Consider the following 24,562-nt stretch of genomic DNA (forward strand, 5'->3'; position numbering starts at 1 on the left):
TTTTTTTTTTCATTTTATACAATTAATGTACAAACACGGTACAAAAAAACAGGTATTAAAAATTGTGACTGACAACACTGGGTTACTGTAACATAAAATCGTTTTTTTTTCGTTCGTAGAAATTGACACAAATTTTCTTAGTATTTTCCTTACTAGAAAGAAATTATCATAGAATTGCGTATCTTAAATGATTCTTTTGTCATTTCATTCAAGAAATGATAAAAAAATCCAAGAAGCTTATATCTAATACACTGGATCCCTTTCACACCTAACTTGGCAAGTGGGTGTGAAAGGGATAAAAACATACAGGCGTCATTCAAGGTCATATTTTCTTGTTACAAGTTAATGTTCATACTGAAATCTCCAGTGTATTAGATATAAGCTTCTTGAAAAAATCATATACTTCCATAATGTTATAGAGTCCTTTACAGGACTATAGAGGGACCTTTTTTATATCAACATGAAATTAAAATCAACTTTATTAGCTATTGTAAACTCTTTTCCCCTCGTTTGTTACAAAGACTTATGCATATTGCACATTCCTGTATATAATTCACTTCTAAATTTTAAAACCTCGCATTACACCGACGTATCAACGGACGGTTCGAAGAAAACAACTTTTTTCTTGACTTTGCCCTGCGAGGCTTTGACCTTTAGTCATAAAGCCAACGTTCGTATAAAGCTTTCATCTTCATAGTACTCCGCAGACAGTCTGAGAGCCTGCTCTTGACATAAGGACGATAATTCCTTGAGCCACTCGTCGAGTATCACTGCGTTTAGTATGGCGCGGAGTTTGATCGATTGATTCCAATATGACTCTTGTGTGAACGCGGGCCGCTTTTGTGTGTGTAGGGGCGTGTAGTTCATACTGGCTTGTGGTGAGGATGCTGAAATATTTGGTAAAAAATATAATATTGGACCTTTTCTATATACATTTTTATAAGACTTTATTTGTAATCTAGTAGAGTATTAGGATTATGTTTTTTAAGTGTCTAGTTGATTCTAAAAGTTTAAATCTCAAGCTCAGTTTCATTTTATAATTATTTATAGGTTATGTGACTGCTTTTTAGCCGTTCTGAATGAAAACTAGTAAATATTTAGATGGAATTTAATGCTGATGCTGATGAAAGCCATGTTATATTATTAAATAAAAAAAATGATGAATGCAAATTTAAACGCTACTTACGTGGTACTTTTCTACCGAACATGTTTGAAAAACTGGACGAGAGACTTCGGCGCTTCGACTCCGTTCTTTGGAACGTGTCCGTTTGAGCTTTTTGCGCTTTATCTGTTGAAGATAATTTATAATTATGTTCATATAATTCCCAATTTCAATTTTCAACGTAACTTGCAATGATATATGACAATTTTAATGTATATTGAATTTAAGTTCAGTGTTTTTAAATAGTAGTCTTTTCACACGAAATATTCTCGTCTTTTCCCCGTTTTAAAATGAGCAAACACCCTGAAATCTTATAATTCTGTCGAATCGATATTGTCCATTCCTTCCAACAATTCGTCTATTTGTCACATGTAACCTACATAATTAACTATGTAACACAAACACTCACTATCGTCGTTGCTAAGCGCCCGCCGCACTAGCGCCATCTCTCGCTGTATGAGGAACACGCGGGCCATGTCCACTAGCTCGGGGATATTGTCCATTCCCTCTAATAATTCGTCTATTTCTTCTCGAAGTTTATTGAGGATCTAGAAAAGATAATATAGTTGTAAAGTATTTTCTAGTGTTTGATTATACGCGAGTATTATACATACAGAAATTTTGATTAGATAGCGTGCATGTCTCCCCGTGACCGCGCTCGCTGTAAAGTGTGCGAAACGTCGGGAAAATAATATAATGAATAAATCGCGTTTAAAATCCGTTAAATCTTTAATATTTTATAATTTCAAAACCAACATAACCGGAACAACTGTACCAACATAACCGGATGTCAAAGGCGAGTGTGTGCGAATGTACTTCAGTTCATTTGACACTAGTACAAGTGTAGCTATATTTAAACTATTAAACAAGATGTAGAAAAACAAAATTTAGTAACATAAAACAACACGTTAGAAAAATATCCAGTAATAAAATTTTCCACCAGGCTTAATACACAGTAAAAGCTATACCCAAGCTAGTAAACATACCTGATATAAAGTAGGCAGATTGGGCAGGATAAAGGCGGGGCACAGTAAAAGAGATACCAGCAGTGGAGCTGGGAACGAACACAGCCTGTATATCACGCTCGTCACTCGACAGTTTGTCGCTACGTCTGATTCCAGTAGAAGCGATACTTTCTTCAGCAGTTGAGCTAGTAAGGGACCTGGAACAAAATATATATATTTATTTGCGTTTAGTCATTTATTAATTAAAGGCTTCATCATTATATTATGAAGATGTCATAATAAGTTCAAGTATGTTTTTTTATTGCTATTAATCCAAATCTAGAAGAATATATGTATATTTATTATTATAATTTATAAGTGGCAATAAGAAAAATCAAGTTATTAATTCAAACAACAACGGCGACATTAAAGAAATTTTAAAATATTTAACTTCACAAAAAACATACCAATAATAGTTTCCACATTGATCCTCCAACTCCTAACCGGCACCTCACAATCGCTCCCATCATCTCCCCCCTTTTCGAAGCTCTTCCTGAACGAATCCTCCGCAAATCCCTCGCACTCCTCTCTATACTTGAAGCTATCATAACCACTGCTTTCCCCAAAGGAAGTAAGACTATCATGTTCTTTAATTCCTTCCTCCTTTTCTAGGCCTATTTCTTTTTCTTCCTTTTCTTCCACAAGGGAGTTTAAACTGTGCTCCTTTTCTGACGTATCACTGGTCTTTAAGGTTTCGTAGCCACTAGTACATATAGACACTAGGCTATCTTCTGTCGGTGTTATTTCTATTTCCTTGTCTTTTGTGTTGTTGTTCGGTTCCCGTTTTGCTATGGTGACATATTTAGTGCTCCAGTTGGAGCAGGCGATCGTTCGTGTGACTATTTCTACGCGACTGTCGCTGAGGTATGCGTGGTAATTGCCTATTAGAGTTTCGTTTGGGTTCTGTAAATACAAAATGACAAAATGTGTGTAACAATTTCAAGAAATACTGGGATTTGAGTAAAATAGAACTTGAAAGAATAGGTATTTTAATCTAACTGAAACATTACTGCAAATAAACTTCATAAATGAAGAAAACATAAGACTTATTTAGTTTCGTAGTAGCAAACAATTTATTGCAAGTTGTAATATCGATAACTATTCAGATCTAATTCAATCTCCAAGTCAAAATGATAGCTAGACAATGTTAAACCTAAGCACATTGTAAAAACGGGACAAAAATATCACAGAGTCAATTCATTCAATTAATTTTCACATTAAACAGTGTCTAGGACACTAAACTTACCCCATAATCAAAGCAAACTTCCTGGACTAGATTGTTCATCGCGATATCCCCGTGCATGCCGTTAACCCTGTTCTCTTCCCCTGGCCTCAAATCGAGCACCCTTTTCCCACTTAGAGCCATATCATCAACCCACTGTCTTGTACAAGCCAATGGTCTTTCACAACACTTGGGTTGCAAGTCTAGAAACGCTATGGCCGCTTCTCGAAAGTTCTCCGGGTCGGCTAGTTTGTGCTTGTGCGATATTAAGTGGTGGCCGTTGAGGAGATACTTGAATATTAACTCGATCATCACGTCCTCGCAGTTCAGGTCGATGAGGGTCTCCATGAGTGATAGGGTTACTAGGGACAGCTGTGAACGTTGAAAAAGTGGTGTTGTTGAAAATATTTATTATTATGGTTTGTAATGTTTCAATAACTGTTTTTTTTTAGAATTGCATTTCCTAATATTAATAATTTTGTATTGAAAAAAAAATCCATTCAAAAGATGAACTCTCTGATTTTCAGAAAAAAATAGAATATAGGTTGGAAACGAAGACTTATTTTTGTATTGAATTCTTTTTGAAAACTATTTATTCTTCTGATGAGGAAATATATTTTACGGTGCATGGATTTCATATTTATAGTATTGAAAAATAAACGAATATCTACTACGAAGAATCAATTATAATCTGCGAGCAAACATGCGTTAGGTATACCATAATTAATATCGAATAAGAATTGATCACTTATCTCTGAAGTTGCTATGCTGCAGAGCAACACTAGTTCGACGTAAGCAGTAGCAACCATATACTTGTGAACTAGCCTTTTCTTTCCCAATATACGAACCTGAGAACTGCCTTCCAATCTTGACAGAAGCACATCAATGACCTTCACCCCATCATATTCACAGGTGAAGAGGAAATGTAGGACGACACGTAACAGTCCCCCCGTGGTGATACATCTCAACACGAGCTCGAAGTAAGCTGCAACAGCCACTGATTTGCGAACTACCCTCCCCTTACCTAATATACTAACCTGGGAACTGCCTTCCAGCCTTGCCAGCAGAACATCAATGACCTTGACCCCATCATATTCACAGGTGAAGAGAAAATGCAGGACGACTCGTAACAGTCCCCCCGTAGTGATACATCTCAACACGAGCTCGAAGTAAGCAGTAGCAGCCGTTTGTTCCGCGCCTCCCGCCTGCAATGAGCGGTCTTTCGTCTACGACCGTGGTGCGTTCCGTGTTACGTCGGTTTTGCTGGCTTATAATACGACGGCTGAGTGATCGCGTTTTGATATAGTATGGGTAACATTTATAACGGTCTATGCTGGTAAAGGACATATTTGTATGTCGCAAAGTTAAATTTCAAAATGAAAAACGCCATTCCTTTGTGCTTTTCTGTATAACAATAGAGCTCAAGTTATTGGTTATTCTCTTTCATATAAACTGCTCATGATTAGTTATATACTGCTAATGGAAAATAATATATTTCGCGTCATTGTTAATTTATTGATAATTAAAGTTACCAATACTATATCAAGTGAAATAAATCAATATGAAGATTGAAAGGAATCAATATCCATTCAAAATAATCTTCGAATCAAGTGTCTTAATATTACATGATGAATTTAGTAGTTTTATTAACCAGTCTACTTGACTGTCAAAAATCAGCATACATTTAAATTTTCAACCCTCATAATGATAAAAAATAGGGTCTGAACGGAATGTCACTAAAAGAATTTTCAAATAAAAGGGTCATTTAGTTACAAGATGTAAATTACACAATAAAAACTAAAAAAAACATGACTTCAATTAATGTGTTTAATGATAGACAAATACAAAAACAAAGCGACGTTAATTTTATGAATAGCATTAAAACACAAATGTTAGCATGAAATAAAAAACTGTATGGATGATCATTAAAAAGAATGCATGGAATAAATTTAATATACCATGGTTAGACTCATCAATGTTCTGTTTCTTACTTTCTTTAACTAATCCAACAAGAAAGAATGAGACAGAACATAAATGAACTAAGCAGTTCATGCTTAGTTTTTTTTTACGTAATGATCATCAAGAAAACATGATTTCATATGTTTAAATGGAAATGACAAAAGTATGAAACATGTCCGTGTTTAAATGTTAGGATGTATTAGTATACTGATGCATTATCTATACGTTAGAACGGGATTCAATTATAAAATGCTTCAAGTTAAAAAGAGGCAGATATACGTTATGGTAAATTAGTATATTTAAGAAATTTTTAAAGAATAGAAAAAGTACGAGGCGACATTCGAACCCGCGTCTTTACGGGGTGACGCCTGACAACTCGGCCACCCATGATCCCACCAGAGCGGGTTCGAATCCCGCCTCGTGATCGAACTTTTTCTATACTTTAAAAATTTCTCATTTTTAAAACATTTGAATTGTATAAAACTAAATATCAAATTATTATTTTCTGTAGTCAAAAAAGGAAAGACGGCTCAGAAACACTTCAAAAAGAAGTTATAGTTTATAAAAAAAAATAGTTTTAATTCGAAAATGCATCAATATACCTAAATGTAAGGGTTAATAACACACGATCACTAAACCGTCTCCAAATGACACAACCAGTCCACCGCGTAACCACGAAAGCGAATGATGTCCACAATGCGACATACTTCATACAAATATTATACATAAATAATAATAACATATTATATTTATGACAAGAAAATAATAGCAATGATCTCTTTCGGTTAGTTTTAATATGTAGAGAAAACATACCGAAACGAGGGTAGATAGAAAAATAAGTAAATGAAGAGCTGAGCAAAAAATTTACGCTTTTCATAGTGCAATGGGGAATAAAATGTTATTTGTGAATATTTTTCAAAATCAGTTAAACATGTTTACGTCAATCATTTTGAGAAAAAATTTTACAGTATTAGAATAGTTCTTTATAAATGTATATTTAAGACAATGCGTATTAAAAAAAGTATAGAAAATAAGTCAATGCGTATACATATTAAAAAAATATAGAAAATGAATCAATATACTTTTGATATAAATTGCTTAGCTATAAAAAAGCAACACGAATTCATTCCCCTCAATGACAATATAAAAATTTACCTGTAAAAGAGCGGGACCCATTACCGGTACGAGGAAACCTTGGTAAAGCAAATCTAGGAGTTGCGTTTTAATGGATGGGTCTGCGACCTAGAAGAAATGATAACATTAATTTATAATCCTTTTTTTCTGGCGTGTAATGAGTATAGAATCGCGAATATTAAAATACTATGCGAATTTCGCATGATATTTTAATACATATAAAATGTAGAGTTAAATACTGTAGTAAAATAACTCCGAATAGATAATTGTTAAAACGATTTAGCATAGTTTAACCAAGTTCTATAGGTAAGGTAAAACACAAAACTTAAGGATATCATATTTTTATTGGAGTTTGTTGATCGCAATTATAGCACTAAACAGCAAAAAAATGATCAGTTAAAAAGAAGAACATCTAATCTTTAACCATAATACAAAAATTCTACATACTTGCGCGACCGCATTACAGAATTCCAGCGAATCAATGAACAGCGTCAGTTTGTGCACTTTGTTGACGTCATCAGGAGTGAGACGGTGAATGTTATCGCCAAGCGTGCGAGGGAGAAGGGAATATAGACCGCTTAGACCTGGAAAAATTTTTACGGATTAAATTGAATATGCAATTATATTTGAGAATTTTCAATAACAGTTTAGATTTAAACTGAATAATGTTATAAATTTATAAATGTTGTTATGAATAATATTTTTAGTAATAGTTTTGTAAATAATAACAGCCTTGTGGTGTATTATGGTTTATGGTGTAAAAAGATTTTTTAAGTGTCGATACTAACTAAAATCAATATAATATACATAATACATAGTATTTTCGCATTACAAACTGCTGATTATCTCCTAAACACACTGTCCGATCTACATGATTCAAACAAATAAAATGGTTTTAAACCAAGATCTTTCATTTGACACCAAAATCGTTAAGATATCTCAACAAATTAAAAAACACATGTTCAAGTTGCTTTCGTAATTATTTCCGCTAAGCGCGCCAGCGGTAACATCCGTATGTCGGTATAGTGAAGGCGTAGACATCGATGGCGACTCGCAAACATTGAAATATACATATGGAGACGACACTGCCTACATCACTTATGTTCCGCTCAACATAAGCCATATGGCTTAACTGCACGCTCATTTTTTATTTGTTTTAAAGTGAAACGCATCAAATATGTCTTCGTGTGTGTTACGATATTGCACAAATAAAATAAGGAAAAGTGACTAACATAACTTTTCATCGGTAAGTACATAACTAGATAATAATTTTTAAAACTTAGAGCAAAAAAATGGCGCACAGATTTTGTTCGTGGTGTCTCCTCCATACGTAGTAATATTATCTCAATGCTCGCAAATTTATATTTGTACAAGGAATTATCGCTGTAGGTGTTGCTCACCGGTGGCGAGTATGGGGCAGGCGTTGCCGGCCCGCAGGCAGGCGGCGAGCTGGCAACAGCGCGCGGACATCTTGGCGCACAGCAGGAACGCGTCGCGAGCCGCGGCGCCCGTCGGGCCCTCTCTGTGCACGGACGATAGTAACAGCCGTCCTATTATGAACCTGCGAATGATTTTTAAATATTTTATAATTTATTTTTTATAAAATAGAAACGAAATTCGAACGCTAATTTATCAAAAAAATTTAATAAAAAAAGCGTTAGAAAATTATCGGACACGGAAATTATGAAAAAAAGACGGGTTGCAGTCCGGGAGTGCCGGCAGAAGTGAAAACTTGATTATTAACGTTGAGCACGTTTGATATTTTGGAATGGTATCCGTCTTACGCTTTGTCGATCAGGTCACATGACGTGACGCGAGTTTAAGATTTTATACCCATTACAGAAAAAGTGCTCAACGCCACTAAAGAAGTTTTCACTTCAAAAAAAAAACGAAAACAGAGAAATATTCGCTATATAATCGAAATTATACTCACTCGGGTTTCGATCCATTCTGCGTGTGCGTCATCAAAAAGAAAAGATCTATGAATTTTATATTCTGCATCAACGTCACACATAGTTGATTGAGCACTGACACTAGTTGAGCTGTAACCAAATTACAAAAATATTTTACAATTACGGCATAGACCAGAAAAATATAGGAGTCCTAGTTAGACAAAGCAGGTCAACAAATGACGAAACGATAAATATGGCACACAAAAGAATGGAATTTCACATTTATGAAAAAAAAGTTTTAACTATAATCTTTTCGCGGTTTTTTTTTTCAATGATAAAAATAATGCATTAAGAGTATTAGATGGTATTTAAAAAATACTTACACTCGACGTTAGGCGGAGGCAATTGGTTACGAAAGCTACTCAGTAACTTTAATAACGGTCGTAAGAAAGGTTCCGCTGCTATCACCTGAAATATTTAATTGCATATCATTATTATGGATAAATATATTTTATATCTACTTTTAAAATGTTGGTGAGTTCCAGCACCTTGGTGATGAATATACATAATTTTCTAAATTTTTAATGATAATATGATAAATAATTACCCATGGTAAATTATAATACAATAATTAATATATCCATTTTAAAACTGTACTTATTTAAAAACAGCTAAAACTTTGAACGGCATAAGCCACAAAAGCAATATAAAGTTAATTATACTGGAAAAGTATTGGTAAACAAAAACATTAATAAATTAAAACTATATTGAGTAATTTTCTAAATAAGCGACATCAATACCTGTGTACTATAATGACTGATAAGATGTCCAAATAACCTCAATTGTTCCAATCTCACGGCATTCTCGTATCTGTAACAAATACGTCATGAGATCATCTTTATGATTCAAGTGTTTAATTACTTTTCAGTAGTCAGTAAATGTTTTGCTTGAGCTCAATTGAATATTATTTACAAAACAAAAGTAGACAATCTCTAGTGGTTTAAATGTTTGTATTGTAAATGAAATTTTGTTAGATTCTCGAAGGACCAAAATATTTTGTGATTATTTCTCTACAGAAATAACAAATATATTTTGTGTGAAAGCCTTTTTATTAGTCAGTTCAACGACCCTGTTTTATAAAGTGGCACTTTTATTTAAATGAAACTATTGAATTAATTCTTTACCATTACAACAACAGTAAAATTAATAAATCGAATCGAATCGATTAATAAATGAATAAAGTTAATAAATCGTATTAATATAATTCTGTTTGCTTTGCACTTTTATAAGTTATCACTTGTTGAAATTATCTTTTGATTAAACTGATTATTTTCTGGAACGGTCATTGTGTGATTATAATTGGCACGCGGTTTTTGCAATAGTTTAATTGTACATATCTATTAGTTCATAGTCTCTACTCACGTAATAACATATTGGCATTTACAATATATTCATACAATAATACAATATTCATTTTAAACGTTAATAATATAAAAAACCGGCCAAGTGCGAGTCGGGCTCGCGCACAAAGGGTTCCGTAGCAGCAAATATAATAAATTACAGTTAAATCAACCTATCTCAAAAACTATAAGAGATACTTTGATCAAACCAAAAATCGTTGAAAGAGTTAATTAGCATGCATCACCTCTATTTTTTTTAGAATTTTATACCCCGTAGTTATAAAAATAGAGGGGGGGGGACATACTTTTTACGACTTTGAGAGCTGATATCTCAAAAACCGTTCACTTTAAGAAAAATGTTTTTTAGAAAACTTTATATCATTTTAAAAGACCTTTCCATTGATACCCCACACGGGTATGTACATCGAAAAAAAAAATTTCATCCCTCAGTTACATGTATGGGGGGCCCCACCCCCAATTCTTTTTTTTACTATTTAGTGTCATATTTTTGTAGCGGTTCATACAACACATATTCCCATCAAATTTCATCACTGTAGTACTTATAGTTTCCGAGTAAATCGGCTGTGACAGACGGACAGACGGACAGACGGACAGACGGACATGACGAAACTATAAGGGTTCCGTTTTTGCCATTTTGGCTACGGAACCCTAAAAAGCAATTAGTATGATATGAAAAAATATATTGTTAATCAATTATAGGTTGCAAAATATGAAAACAAGAATTACTAAATTATATACCTTATCTAAATGAAATAATAATATACAAACTTTATATTACATTATTACGTTAAAATTATACGATGTTTTATTCGATTCACATTGAAATTAATGTATCACGCCTATCGCATGTATTAATAATATGTGAATCACGATGTAGACATAATATAGTTAGTAGTAAATATTATTATGTAGTCTGTGTTAACAATCCTAACTAATACGTGATAGGTATGTCATGCTAATATTATAAAGGTAACGCGAAAGTTAGTACGCATGTATGTTTGTTGTTTTTTCACGCGAAAACCACTGAACATATTTCACAATATGTTGATTGGTTATGTAGCCTATGTACAAGAATAAAACATAAGCTATATAAATATTAACATGGTTTGCCCGCAGGTTCGCCCGCAGGGCACAGTTAGTCTATTATGCCGGCTGTACACACTCGCCGAGACACACCGAGACAGGCCGAGAACGAGTATGTATAGGTATATTAAGAAGAGCTGGAACGTCAACACATTTACACATTGCACATGTTAGGCCGGGAGATACTGACACAAAATTTCGGGTCATTTGTAACAGGATGGCGGTCTAGAGGGGTCTTAGTACGCAATGACAAAAAGAAAAATGATGGTCAGAACGCTGGTACCGGCGGACTAGTCGCGTGGGCGTTAGTCACACTCGTCGGATAAATAGCGAAAGTCCAACGATTTGTAACACAAAAATTTTAGAATTTACCGATAGCCCTTAAAAAAGATGTAGGTAGGCGGTAGTGTCATGCCATACAGTTACGATGTGACTTACAGTCCGCCATACCGACGTGAATGCGTTGATTTAAAAAAAAAATTCAACCATTTGTACCGGGCTCACTTTTGCACAGGTAACCATCGTCGTGCAGCCATTTACTAAAATCGCCATGCCATACTTTTCGGACGATTCCAAATGGTCGCCATACCGCGGAAAATCTGGAAATTTTTGAATTTTTTTTCTCGCCAAACGATTTGTACCACCCTACATTTTTTTTTCAACAACTCCTGAATGATTATAAAAAGAAATGTGATAATGCCATACCTGTGGGAGGTGGCGAATGTGTATAAGATTTTTTTCTTATTGTAAGATTTTATTCGTAGTTTGAACGATTTGTAGCAGTATGGCACTAATTTTTCGCGGGTAGGACGCAAAAAAGTTCAAACGTTTTTTTTAAAGCTCTGTACGAAATTTTAAAGTTTTATATTGTTATAAGCTCGTTTTAGTATATATTATGTACTAAATAGCCCCAGTACTTACGGCGTCACATTCTCCTTTTTATTTCACTGCATATCCTTTCTATTTCGAAAATATTACTTGCGCACTTCACTGGACACTAACAGCTAAACTTTTATGATGGAAGCTATGAAGCAATCGATCTTAAACATGGAAGAGATGTTTAATAAGCGGATGACAGACTTCCAGAAGGATCTACAAAATATAACTTCTTCACCAGCCGCAAATCCACCTTCTCAGTTACGGTCCGAGTTCGCCGCTTTTCGTTCTTTGGTCTTGGCTCAACTGCAGTCATTGCAGTCTCAAGTGGATCTCCTCATGAAAATATCTGATGAACAAGAGATGAAGAGCAGGCGCAAGTTTCTTCTGTTGCACGGTGTAGTCGAGGACAAAAATGAGCAACCGACATCCATTCTTTCGCTTCTTTCCAAACACCTTGGCATATCGGAACTGATAATTGATAACGTAAGCCGTTGTCACAGAATCGGCGTGTCGAAAGAAGATAAGCCAAGGCCTATTCTCATTAAGTTCAATGACCTTGGTGTAAAGAACAGTGTTTGGGCCTCAAAAGCCAAACTGAAAGGGTCGGGGATAACACTGTCCGAATTCCTGACGAAAAGACGCCACGAAATCTTTATGGCAGCCAGAAAGCGCCACGGCGTATCCAGGTGTTGGACCAGGGGTGGCCAAATCTTGGTGATTGCTCCTGACGGCTCCCGCCACCGCGTGGAATGTATGGAGGATGTTGAAGCTATTCCAGTCCAAGAGCACCAGGTCCTGTCGCAGACTACAGAACCGGCAGCAGCTCAGAAGACAACCAAAATTGCACGCACAAAACGACCACCACCCAAAAATAAGTAAAGTATCTGCATAGGTAATTTATTTTTTCACGCAACTGGTTCTTCACTCTCCTTCTTCTGTCTTTTCCTTTTTAATGAATTATCTTTTCTTGTATTATTAATATGTTTCACTTTGATACTTTTAAGGTTATCCTTACTAGGTTTTCTTTTTATTTATTTTGCCACTGTTTCACTGTCTTAGTTTTAACTGATTTTGTGTTCAAAACTAATCTTTTTATAGGTATCAAATATTTTTATAATCAGTATATAGTATCTATTATTCACTTTGATAAAATGTTAGTCCGTTCTCGATACTTAACTTTGCAACTTAACTTGTAAACAACATACATAACTACACCTACTATAGACTATAGTACATCGCATCGGTATTACCAGGTTGAATGTGTACAAATTGTCATCCATAAACTTCAGCCGTCGATTGTGAAGATTGTGAATAATCGATCCATAAACAAAATATTCTATTGATTCAATTTTGTTCATGTTTATTTTTACTTATACTTATCTTCTTCTTACTTGTGAAACATATCTTTGTATTTTAATTTAATTCTATTAATTATGTGTAATATATAATAATGTAGTAACGTGTAAGTGTAATTAATAATAATAAGTAATTAGCGCGCCGAAGGTACGGGATAAAATAATTTATTGGCCGTATTTTTGATTTAAATCTTAACATTATATTTGTTGTTGTTCATATTTTATCTATACATATATATATTTATTATTTAGTATATTATTATTATTATTATTTTTTATTATACATATATTCATATCTATAATACAGTATTATTTGAATTATTTTAAATAGGTTCAATTTTACTTTATATAAGTATCATATATAATTTATTTTAGTTAATTGTTGATATTTAATTAATATCTATATACGCAGCCTTTTTTTATTTAGTCTATTTTATGTCTATCATTAGTAACAGTTTCGTTGGCAGCCATAATTCCTCAACTTCGTCTGATAGTGACTCCTTTCATAGCACTTCCTCTCCTCCCTTAGACTTTACTCTTTCCACCATTTTCCATAACTCTAGTAAAACGTTCAATGTAGTTCATATTAACGCCCAAAGCATTCCGGCTCATTATCCTGATATGCTCTCCTCATTTAGTTCCAATAATATTCACGCTATCCTAATTTCCGAATCCTGGCTCAAGCCATCCCTCCCCTCCTCTAATTTCACTCTTCCCAATTTCCAACTCATCCGCAATGACCGCATCGGCAGGACCGGGGGAGGAGTAGCGATATACTTACGCTCTCATATACCGTACTCGTTAATAAGCGCATGCACTCAGCCCCCTCCTTCTGATGCAGCAGAGCACCTCCTTATTGAAATCCTTCTATCCAACACTAAAATACTTCTAGGAGTATTTTATAGTCCTTCGTTGTCCGTTAAATACTTTCCCTCCTTTCAAGAACTCCTTGACCAATTTGTCCCCCTTTACCAACACGTTATACTGATGGGTGATTTTAATACCTGTTTGCTAAAGGATGACTCCCGCAGCAAAAAGTTACTTTCTCTTCTTGATTCCTTCGACCTTCACACCTTACCCTTGAACCCAACACATTTTAATCCCAACTGCAATCCTTCACTCCTGGACCTTATGATAGTTTCTAATCGTAATTTAGTATCTAGCTACGGTCAGTGTGCAGCCGATGCGTTTTCTAACCACGACCTCATCCATTTATCCTACAATCTACGTCCTCCCAAACTTAAGCCTACCTACATCCTGCGGCGTAATTTTGGTGGTATCGATTTAGAAAAGTTGTTAAGCGATGCAGCAAATATCAACTGGGATATGGTTTATGAAGCCTGTACCATAAATGACAAAATTGCCTTATTTAATAGCTTTCTTTTACAGGTTTACGATAAGCACGCCCCAATTAGGCGTATAAAAGTTAAGCACCTTCCAGCGCCCTGGCTTACTCCAGAACTAAAAACATTAATGAATAAAAAGAACAATGCCAAAGCCAAACTCAAAACCGCTAAAACCGATTTTGCACGGGAGAAGTACAGAAATATCCGGAATCGTTGCAATACTTTGTGTAGAGATGCACAAAGACGCCATATCCATAATTCCGTCGAGAACGGCGACACAAGTAAAATATGGAAATTTTTAAAGACATTAGGAGTTGGTAAATCCCAATCAAACAATATTCCACCTAATATTAATATTGAATTGCTTAATAAGCATTTTGCATCATCTTCCCATGTCTGTCCTGATCAAAAAAGATCAACGCTCCAATATCTTTCATCATCTGCAACTCCTACTCACCCACCGTTCTTTTTTAATCAATTCACTGTTAGTGGTGTTAAGAAGAATATCCTGTCCATTTCTTCCAACGCCGTCGGTAGTGACTCAGTTAGTCGTAATATGATCGTCCCCATCCTTGACATAATCGCCCCCGTCATAACCCACATCCTTAACGTTTCCATCTCTTCCAGTAAATTTCCTGACATTTGGAAAGATGCCAAAATTATTCCTCTCCCGAAGAAAACTAATCCTGCTTCCTTTTCAGATTTCCGTCCAATTTCCATTCTGCCTTTTCTCTCCAAAGTCCTTGAACGCCTTATTCACCAACAGCTTAGTTCCTTCCTATATAAAAATAATATCCTCAGTCCATTCCAATCCGGTTTCCGTCCAGGTCATAGTACGACTACTGCACTTGTTAAAGTCACGGACGACATACGTAATGGAATGGAAAAGAAGCAGTTGACAGTCCTTACTCTCCTAGATTTTAGTAACGCCTTTAACACCGTCGATTTCGACATACTGTTACAACTGCTCCATTCTATTAACATATCTCCTACAGTGGTTGATTGGTTTCATAGTTACTTACACGGTCGCCGGCAGCATGTATTAATGGAGGACGAATCATCGTCCTCGTGTGATGTTGTCGCAGGTGTTCCGCAAGGTGGCGTTTTGTCCCCTCTCCTATTTGCTATATTTATAAATTCTATTACCAAGAATTTATCTTCTCTCTATCACATGTATGCTGACGATCTCCAGATATATACCCAGTCAACCCTTGAAAACTTATCCTCTGCACTCTTAACTACTAATACCGATTTGGAAAGAATTTCGACTTGGAGTCGTAGGTATGGTCTAAAAATTAACCCAAGCAAGAGTCAAGTTATTGTAATTGGTAGCTCCCATTTAATTTCGCGCATTGACTGGGCATGCATGCCTAAAGTTTATATAGATGGCTCCATAATCGAATTTAAAAGTAATGTCAAAAATCTAGGGGTTCACTTTGACACGACCATGTCTTGGTCGTACCACTTAAAGGAAACAAGTCGTAAACTTTACGCTGCAGCAAGTTCCTTGAGACGTTTACGGCATTTCTTACCGATTTCTACCAAAATTACGTTAGCTAAATCCCTTCTCCTTCCTCTCCTTGACTACGCTGACGCCTGTACCACTGATCTTAGTGAAGAGCAATTGAATACACTTGAGCGTCTCCAAAATTTCTGCATTCGTTTTGTTTACGGATTACGCAAATACGACCACGTTTCCCAGTTTCGCAAAAAACTCAAGTGGCTTCCTATTAGACTTCGCCGGAATGCAAATGCATTGAAGTTGTTATATTCCATCCTCTTTAATCCCAATTCTCCCTCCTATCTCAAAAATCAATTTAAATTCTTAGATTCAGGTTCCTACACTCTTCGTTCCGCCGATAACCTTCTCCTTAGATTTCCTTCTCACCATACTTCCTTCCTCGGTAACTCATTTGTTGTAACCGCTATCAGACTGTGGAATTCTCTGCCTGTGGATGTTAGACGAGCTTCCTCTATAAAATCTTTTAAATCTCTTTTATATAAGCACCTCTCCAATTTAGCATATCCTTCTATTTAATATAATGTATTTTATCCTTTCCTATTATTCATTTTTGTATTTTATGTATTCTATCTTCTATGATCTATATTACTATTTTATGTATTATATCAGCCACCCGCGTTACATGTATTTCTTCTTTATCCCTTACCTTGGGCAGCCTGGAAGAGATCGCTAGTAAGCGATAAGGCCGCCTAATGTACCTACCATATTAATCGTCTTTGTACAATTGTAAAATATATTACTTGGTGTGGTATATTAAATTGTTAAATAAATAAATAAATAAATAAATAAATAATTTTTCCCTCTATTAAAAGTATGGCAAATATAATAATGGTCACGTTGCATCATATACTTTCCAAAAATGCCGTACTGGTACAAATCGCCAATTCTTTTCATTTTTTTTTACGTCTTGGCTTAAGTCTTACAATCATCCGCCCCATGTTTGCAATCTGCGATATTTTTTTCTAGGTAGAATTGTATACAAACAAACAGAATATAATGATCCCATACTGTAAAAAATTATTTTACGTATTGTACAGTCGTATTTTTGAAACGTGACGAATAAATTAATTTTCAAGTATGGCAGCACTTTTTCCCCCTACTAGAAGTATGGCAAATATAATAATGGTCACATTTTATCAAATAGTCTCCAAAAATCCAAATGCAATACTGGTACAAATTGTTTGGCGAAAAAAAATTTTTTTTTGCAGATTTTCGGCGGTATTGTGGCCATTTGGAATCGTCCGAAAAGTATGGCATGGCGATTTTCGTAAATGTCTGCACGATGATGATTACCTGTGCAAAAGTTAGCCTGGTACAAATGTTTGAATTGTTATTTTTTTTAATCAACGCATCGCGTCGGTATGGGGGGCTGTAAGTTACACCGGAAAAGTATGGCATGACACTACCGCCTACATCTTTTTTATGGGCTATCGGTGAATTCTAAAATTTTTGTGTTACAAATCGTTTGACTTTCGCTATATTTTATCCGACGAGTTCGACTAACGCCCACGCGCGGTACGGTACCAGCTGCAGCGTTCTGAGTTCTGACCATCATTTTTCTTTTAGTCATTGCATAATAAGACCTCTGTAGAACCGCCATTCTGTTACAAATGACCCGAAATTTTGTGTCAGTATCTCCCGGCCTATGTATGTGTCATATTTTGCAATTGTTTATAAATACAGGGTGATGTAATTGGTGTAGTACGAATATCTAAAAATCTATGAAGAATTTTGTGATACAGTAAATGGAAGAATTATAGACTATTTTACAGTATTTAATAAAATCATTTAATTTTTTGTTCATTTTCATTAGAAATGTCAATTTTTCTCACCAAGGTGGAAATTTGGATGATAAGGATCTTGTTAGAAAATATAAATTTTGACTAAAATCGGCATTTTTTTTTTCAAAAATCAAATTACTAATTATTAATCAGAGTTATCACATTATTAAAAAAAATAAGCCAAACTATACACAATTTTTACCTACTTGATGCAATCCTCAAAGATCATGGACATAGTGTATTGCGCCTTCCACCATACCATCCAGACAATTTACAATTCAAGTCTAAAATGAAACTAGAGTCGCATTTATTTTTGAACATACTGTAAGTGAAATTGCATAAGTGTGAGTACTGTGAACATGCCAGCTTTCCCTAATTGACCGATACACGGTGCATTCGTCTTGTCTCGCACTCTCGTGTCTCGCCTCGGTTGTCTCGGTCACTGGTCGGTTTTTTGCGCCCGAGTCAAAGGGTCTCGTTGAGTCTCGCGAGGAAAACGAGAGCGAGCATGTACACACTTGTTCAGTTAGTTGCTCGCTGACGTTATTTATGAACGCACGTGTTTCACTATGTGGTCTAATGAACGAGAATTATAGTTTTTGGAGTGCTATCAAACAGAACCTTTTTTATGGAACTTATTTTTTATGGATTTATTTTAAATTGGCCAGAAGGTTCTGCCACCAACTCAGCCAATTGATTTTCCATTGTACTTCTGAAACAAAGAAGCGTTTCTATTGATTCCTTAAAAATACAATAAAATACATTAACTATTCAGGAAGTTTTTATATTTATTTCCCTGTTTCTACTGCGGTGCATAGTAATCATCCACCATATTCTTTTTCTCCATGGTTTGAGAATTTTTTTTATAGTAAATGTTTAAAAAATTATAATAGCTCACGGCACAAAGACAAATAGCAGCAGCTATTTCTACGTCCATTCTCGTGTAAGTCTTCAGTTCAGATGTTAGAAGTTTAGAACGAGTGTGTACAGGCATGCTCTCGACGAGAGTCTTTTCGGCCGAGTCTCTCGACGAGAGGCTCTCGACGAGTGTGTACAGCCGCGGTTATATTGTCATGTCCTTTACTCAAGGCGGTAATGACCGTGGTCCGTGCCCGTTGGCCCCTTCCAGGGTTAGCACTTAGCAATTTGTCTGGACAATTTGTACCTCCGATTGTTACAATCCGTTTAAAACCCTTTACGATTTCGTTGCTATTTTCACCCACAGAGATCTTAAGATTTTTAATACATTACCAGAATAAAAATATTAATTAATTAATTAATATTTCGTCTTAATATTTATTAATATTTAATATTTCGTCGATAATATTATCACGATTGAGCATAGGTGCTTTCGTGTAGACTCAAGTCAACATTGCCTATTATTATCGGGATATAACATTTTTCCGCTATAGCATATCAAGGGTTTTACAAATAACATAACTCGCGTCTAAATATAATTTATCATCAACCCTTGAACCGCTACAATATACCTATATTCATTTCTAGAAAACCACAGATGAAACATACAAATTCTTAATTTACAAACGACCATATCAAATATGCTACATTTAGGTCAAGGCGCAGATCGGTAGCAAATTGATACCATTCGATTCTTAATTACGAGGCAGATGACAATAATTGAAACAAGTCCACAAGACAAATGAGTCACGCCGGAAATTATACAACTGATAAGCGAAACAGTTAGAAATTGTTTTGATATCCATTGTTTATTATTGTTCAGTCAGATGGAGGACTGAAAATTCCAAGTGATTCAATAGTTTGGAATTTCGAGGCGTTAAATTTGTAAAAAAACATATTTTAGATTATTTAATAGTGTTCACACAATCGCGCGTAAATAAATATTAATAAAAAAAAGGCGAACAACGAATTCGTTTTACGGGTAGAACGGTTTTTCAGACGTCATCAAAGGGATGACGAATGTATGGTGTTAACAATTTTATTACGAGGGTAGATTTTTTTATTTAATAAGTACCATACGGAACTAACGACTTGTTGAAGCTTATGGCTGGTTCACACTTTGATTAGTGCGAGTGCAGGTGATGAGTAGTACTACGTGTGGACAGCGACTGTTTAGTGCGAGTGTTTAGTAGGCTGTGTAGTAAAGTGAATAGAAGCGTGTTCTATTTTTTTGCGAGTGGACTGCGAGTAGCCACGTCCCGCGCGCCCTCCCTTCCCCCTCACTCGCAGTGTGCCTGCCTAAACACGTCTGGACAGGAGTGTTTAGTGTTTAGTGTTTAGCGTAGTGAGTAGCGTCGCGAATTTCACCATTGTCCTGCACTCGCACTAATCACCTGCACTCGCAGTTGAATTGGACACTACTCGCACTACACACCTGCACTCGCACTAATCACCTGCACTCGCACTAATCAAAGTGTGAACCAGCCATTATGGGGCAAGGGAAAACTATTATCAATTAAAAAGTCAAACAATTTGTAATGAACAGCAGATGTGCATGCATGTAGTAACATTGAGCACAATATTTTCACCTTCAATCATCTCTATATAAGGTTAGTATTGTAACTTTATCTTTGGAAATCGAGTGCATAAAACAGTCCGCGATAAAAAAATAAATACATAACCTAGGTAAATTATATTAATTCATTTATTGTAAACGAATATGAAAAAAAAAGTTAATAATTAAAACATTTTTGAAGCAACAGTTCAATATATGGAATGATACTTTAACATCGAGACAAAACAGGTTTTCGTGCATACAAATTACGAAAGTTATGATGTCACTACAGAGGCGTGTGATGATTCAATATATTATCACAAAAATGTATAGTTTTCTTGTTAAAAACATATAAGTATTTTATTTTATCATCATTGCTTTATACAGAAAATACCGCTAACTTTTACGAATAATGATGATGTTTTTATTTATATAATTATGGACTTAAAATTGCAATTGCGTCATATGCTCGCGATTTTTTAGTAGAAAATTACAGTGAAATACTGTTAATATTGTTAAAGAATCGTATTTGAAACTTAATTAAAAGGAGTACTAATTAATACTCAACACTAAATATTATACTTTAATTACCTAAGTTTTCAAAATTAATTACTTTTTCATAGCATGGCAAGTCATAATAACATTTACCACAAGATTGGATTGGTATTGCTTAGTTTCCAGTGAACTCATGCTTTTACCAAGCTAGGTCACTCAAAAACTCACACCTGTTAATAAATTTTTGTACACCTTCAAAATTAGTGTATCACACCTTCCTTTACATAAAAAACACATTTAGAAATTACAAATAAAAATAAATACAAAATTACTTACTTCCCCGTGCATATAGCCCATTCGTACAACTTATCCAACAAGTTTTCGCTCAGCAAGTACTCCAAACATGACGAGGAGTTAGCCTGGTTGATCTCCCTTGCTCTGGCTTCAAGCACCAATAGTGTTGCCAACTGCTCTAGGTGATTTACCACCCCCAATACATCGTCATGTAGGTGTTGCGGCTAGAATAATTATATTTTTATAATAATACTAGCGGTCCGCCCCGGCTTCGCCCGTGGTACATATTTCGCAATAAAAAGTAGCCTATGTTCTTTCTCAGGGTCTAAAGATTATCTGTGCCAAATTTCATCAAAATCGGTCCAGTAGTTTATGCGTGAAATCCATACATACATACATACACACATACATACAAACCTTTCCTCTTTATAATATTAGTATAGATAATTCAAACTCAAACTCAAACATTTATTTATCCAATTATACTTCTTCTAGAAGCACTTTTGAAACATCATAGGTACATATTTTTAACATTTACCACCAATTCGGAAAGCAGTATCTACGGAGAAGAATCGGCAAGAAACTCCATAGTTGCTCTTTTTAATCATGTCAGTTTTACAATTTAATTTTACAAATTACATATGTAACATCATAATTTATTCAATTGGTATGTTATAATAATATTGAAAATTGTGTTAAATTGGCGCAATAATTAAGGTTTCACCACCTGATGATATCATATTTTACACTTAATATTGTCATACATGTTTTTTATCAGATATTATATTTGAGCGGACAATTTGCTTAGTTATTGGCTGCATACTTGTTTACAAAATAATAATTTGTATTTGTAAACACTGAATTGTGTTTACAAACAAAATGTTCATAAGGGAGCGTCCATAAATTACGTGAGGTGTTTTTGTCCATTTTTTGACCCTCCCTCCCCCTCTGGTGAGATGTCATGAGATTTTATTAAACCCCCTCCCCCATTCCCCCATCTCACGTGAGATGTTTCAAAATGTGGGTTTCTTATGTTTATTTGTCATTTAAAAAAAAATTGCTTCGTGCTTTTGTTTACGACTAGTTAAAATAGTAATTAATATGTATTGCTGAAAATTATAATTAGTGTTATAACAAGGTAATAAATTAATAATAGAATATTTAAATCTTAACCGTAACATTAAAATCTTAAGCATGTTATTTGGATTAAATGGACCAAAAGAGTATAATTTGTTTTGTTTCAATTAAAAAAAAATTGCGTGATATTTGCCGACACCCCCCCTCTCCCCAACGTAAGGTTAGATGAGATTTTACTCGACCCCCTCCCCCCCTAAAACAACTCACGTAATTTATGGATGCCCCCTAAGTATGGAAAATGAATGTAAAGGTGAACATATAATATTACAAGTTTTCACAGAACAAGTTCGATCAGATTGCAATTACACAAAAATAATTTAAATTTTAAATCATTGTAAAATAAGGATGAATATTATTCATATAACAATAAAAACATATAAAAATACCTGTGATTTAACAATAATATCGAGAGCCTGTTGCCAATGTTTGCAGAATGAATTATAACAGGCCTGGGGCTCGTAATCATGCCGAGGGTCCAGGGACCGGGATAACTGCCTTGCTAACGTCATTGATGTGGTTCGCAGCCAACTCATTGTGTGATTACAGTTAGTCCATCTAAAAGTCATTCATAAATGTAAAAATAACAAGTATTAACATGGATTTTTTTTACAAAAAATACAATTAATTAAAATAACAAATATAAACATAGATTTTTTGAATTAAACAATATGTAGAGACAATTTGAAACAAAAGTAAATTTTCTCATCATAACCTCAAGGTTTTACATTCATAGTAAACCTAAATTAAATTGTTCACTAGTACAATCAAAAGAAAATATAAAATGTACCTACAACTATATACTATCGCTCACTAATGAAGTCTCTAACTAATTTGCAATTAGATGCTGATAAGCATATAGAACACAAGGTTCATTACATCTTGCACAATTAATTACGACCTTCCGTTACCTCCTCTTATGTATTCATGATATTATAGATATCCATACATCAATTTAAGGCGATTGAATATTCATTAATGTTATTTAACAATCAGTTGTATATTAAAGCTTTAATTAGTAACACCACTTACATAAGAAAATGCGAGTTATACAAATTAGATAGTCATCATTTGAGCAGACCCATTGAAGCATATTGAATCGATCTGCATTGATATTATGTTGAATGCAAACTTTCACCATCTTTATAGGTACATCATATGATTAGTTTGAAATTGTGTGAACTAACATTGAGTGTTATTCACATAATTTCTTTATCATTTTATAACTGTAAAATTATTATTAGTGATACTTGTAAATATATTTTCTATCACAAAACGCTTCATTCAATTTTATGACCATAGAAGAGTTATTCTAAGGTTTTCCTCATCAGTCTATGTTTTTATCCTGTAGATAGTTAACGAATGTATAAAACCTTGACATTAGATTTCCAACATTTACATTTATAGACTGACAGTTGTGAATAGAATATTAAATAAATATCATAAAAATCGATTTATACACATACATTTAGATTTACGATGTGCCGTCCAGTTAAGAATAGAAGCAACAGCCACAAAATAAACCACAGAAATTACATGATACGCAATACTCTGAGTCTACACTTATGTCACCAGCACTCCAAGGTAGTTTTGTTAATCTCTTGTTTTCACAATTAACATATGGATTATTTTTTGTAATTATTAAATATATAACACCAATAACTCAAGATCTTCGTGTCATTGTAAAGTAAAGCCTTAGAGCATTTGTGGAAATACATACGATATCGGATCTATTCTTGAACATATTATGACAATATTGACAAATGAAACTTGAGAATTGAGAGATGAGTGATGACAGTACACAGATTACTGTTAACAGTGCATGTCACAGATTATATTTTATGAGTGTTACTAGTATGATTTTTTTTTCTAAATTTAAGTTCGACGACAAAGATATAATGATTAATTATTATAATTTATAAGGTGTGTATGTTTCGTTAATATTCGAATATGAGGAAAGCTATCAATAATGGTATTTCTGCATTATCAGATTCATAAGTTGCAAAACATATCTTCTTCTTCTTATCTTCTTATATATAAAAATGAATCGCAAAATGTGTTGGTAAGCGCATAACTCGAGAACGGCTGAACCGATTTCGATAATTCTTTTTTTATTATATTCCTTGAAGTACGAGGATGGTTCTTATGTAGAGAAAACGTAAATATTATGTACCACGGGCGAAGCCGGGGCGGACCGCTAGTATGTTATAAAAGTACTTATGCATTATTTTTATGTATTTTTACATGGGATACGGCAGATGGCAAAAATACCCTCGTTACGATAAAATTTAAAAAATATGACTAATTTTATGAAGGCTAAACCACCAATAATTTCATCACAAATTTCATACCATATATACATAGTAGTCTTTGTTTCATACCACTTTCATCACAACTTTCGTACAC

General features: G+C 34.5%; 1 protein-coding gene across 3 annotated transcripts; it reads right to left on the minus strand.

The window, feature by feature from the left end:
- Positions 1 to 281: 281 nt before the first annotated feature.
- LOC149899547 (FHIP family protein AGAP011705-like) lies at positions 282 to 23,919 on the minus strand. Of its 3 annotated transcripts, none has more exons than XM_090113662.1 (16): positions 23,635 to 23,919; positions 22,546 to 22,714; positions 21,065 to 21,246; positions 9,174 to 9,243; positions 8,757 to 8,841; positions 8,415 to 8,523; positions 7,882 to 8,042; positions 6,929 to 7,065; positions 6,503 to 6,589; positions 4,426 to 4,614; positions 3,413 to 3,760; positions 2,574 to 3,069; positions 2,149 to 2,324; positions 1,572 to 1,710; positions 1,187 to 1,288; positions 282 to 887 (listed from the first exon to the last, which is right to left on the minus strand). In XM_090113662.1, exons 2-16 carry the CDS (start codon positions 22,690 to 22,692, stop codon positions 658 to 660), a joined length of 2,658 nt encoding a protein of 885 aa, XP_089969788.1. In that variant the 5' UTR covers positions 22,693 to 22,714; positions 23,635 to 23,919; the 3' UTR covers positions 282 to 657. The 3 variants fall into 3 exon arrangements, with proteins under 3 accessions (XP_089969788.1, XP_089969789.1, XP_089969787.1); XM_090113663.1 differs by having other exon boundaries at positions 283 to 887; positions 4,426 to 4,593; positions 23,623 to 23,919; XM_090113661.1 differs by having other exon boundaries at positions 283 to 887; positions 23,623 to 23,919.
- Between the last annotated feature and the right edge of the window lie 643 nt (positions 23,920 to 24,562).

This window comes from Colias eurytheme, chromosome 20, assembly GCF_061535395.1.
Source record: "Colias eurytheme isolate Ceu_HAF_F1 chromosome 20, ilColEury1 Martin Lab GWU primary, whole genome shotgun sequence".
Taxonomy (NCBI): domain Eukaryota; kingdom Metazoa; phylum Arthropoda; class Insecta; order Lepidoptera; family Pieridae; genus Colias; species Colias eurytheme.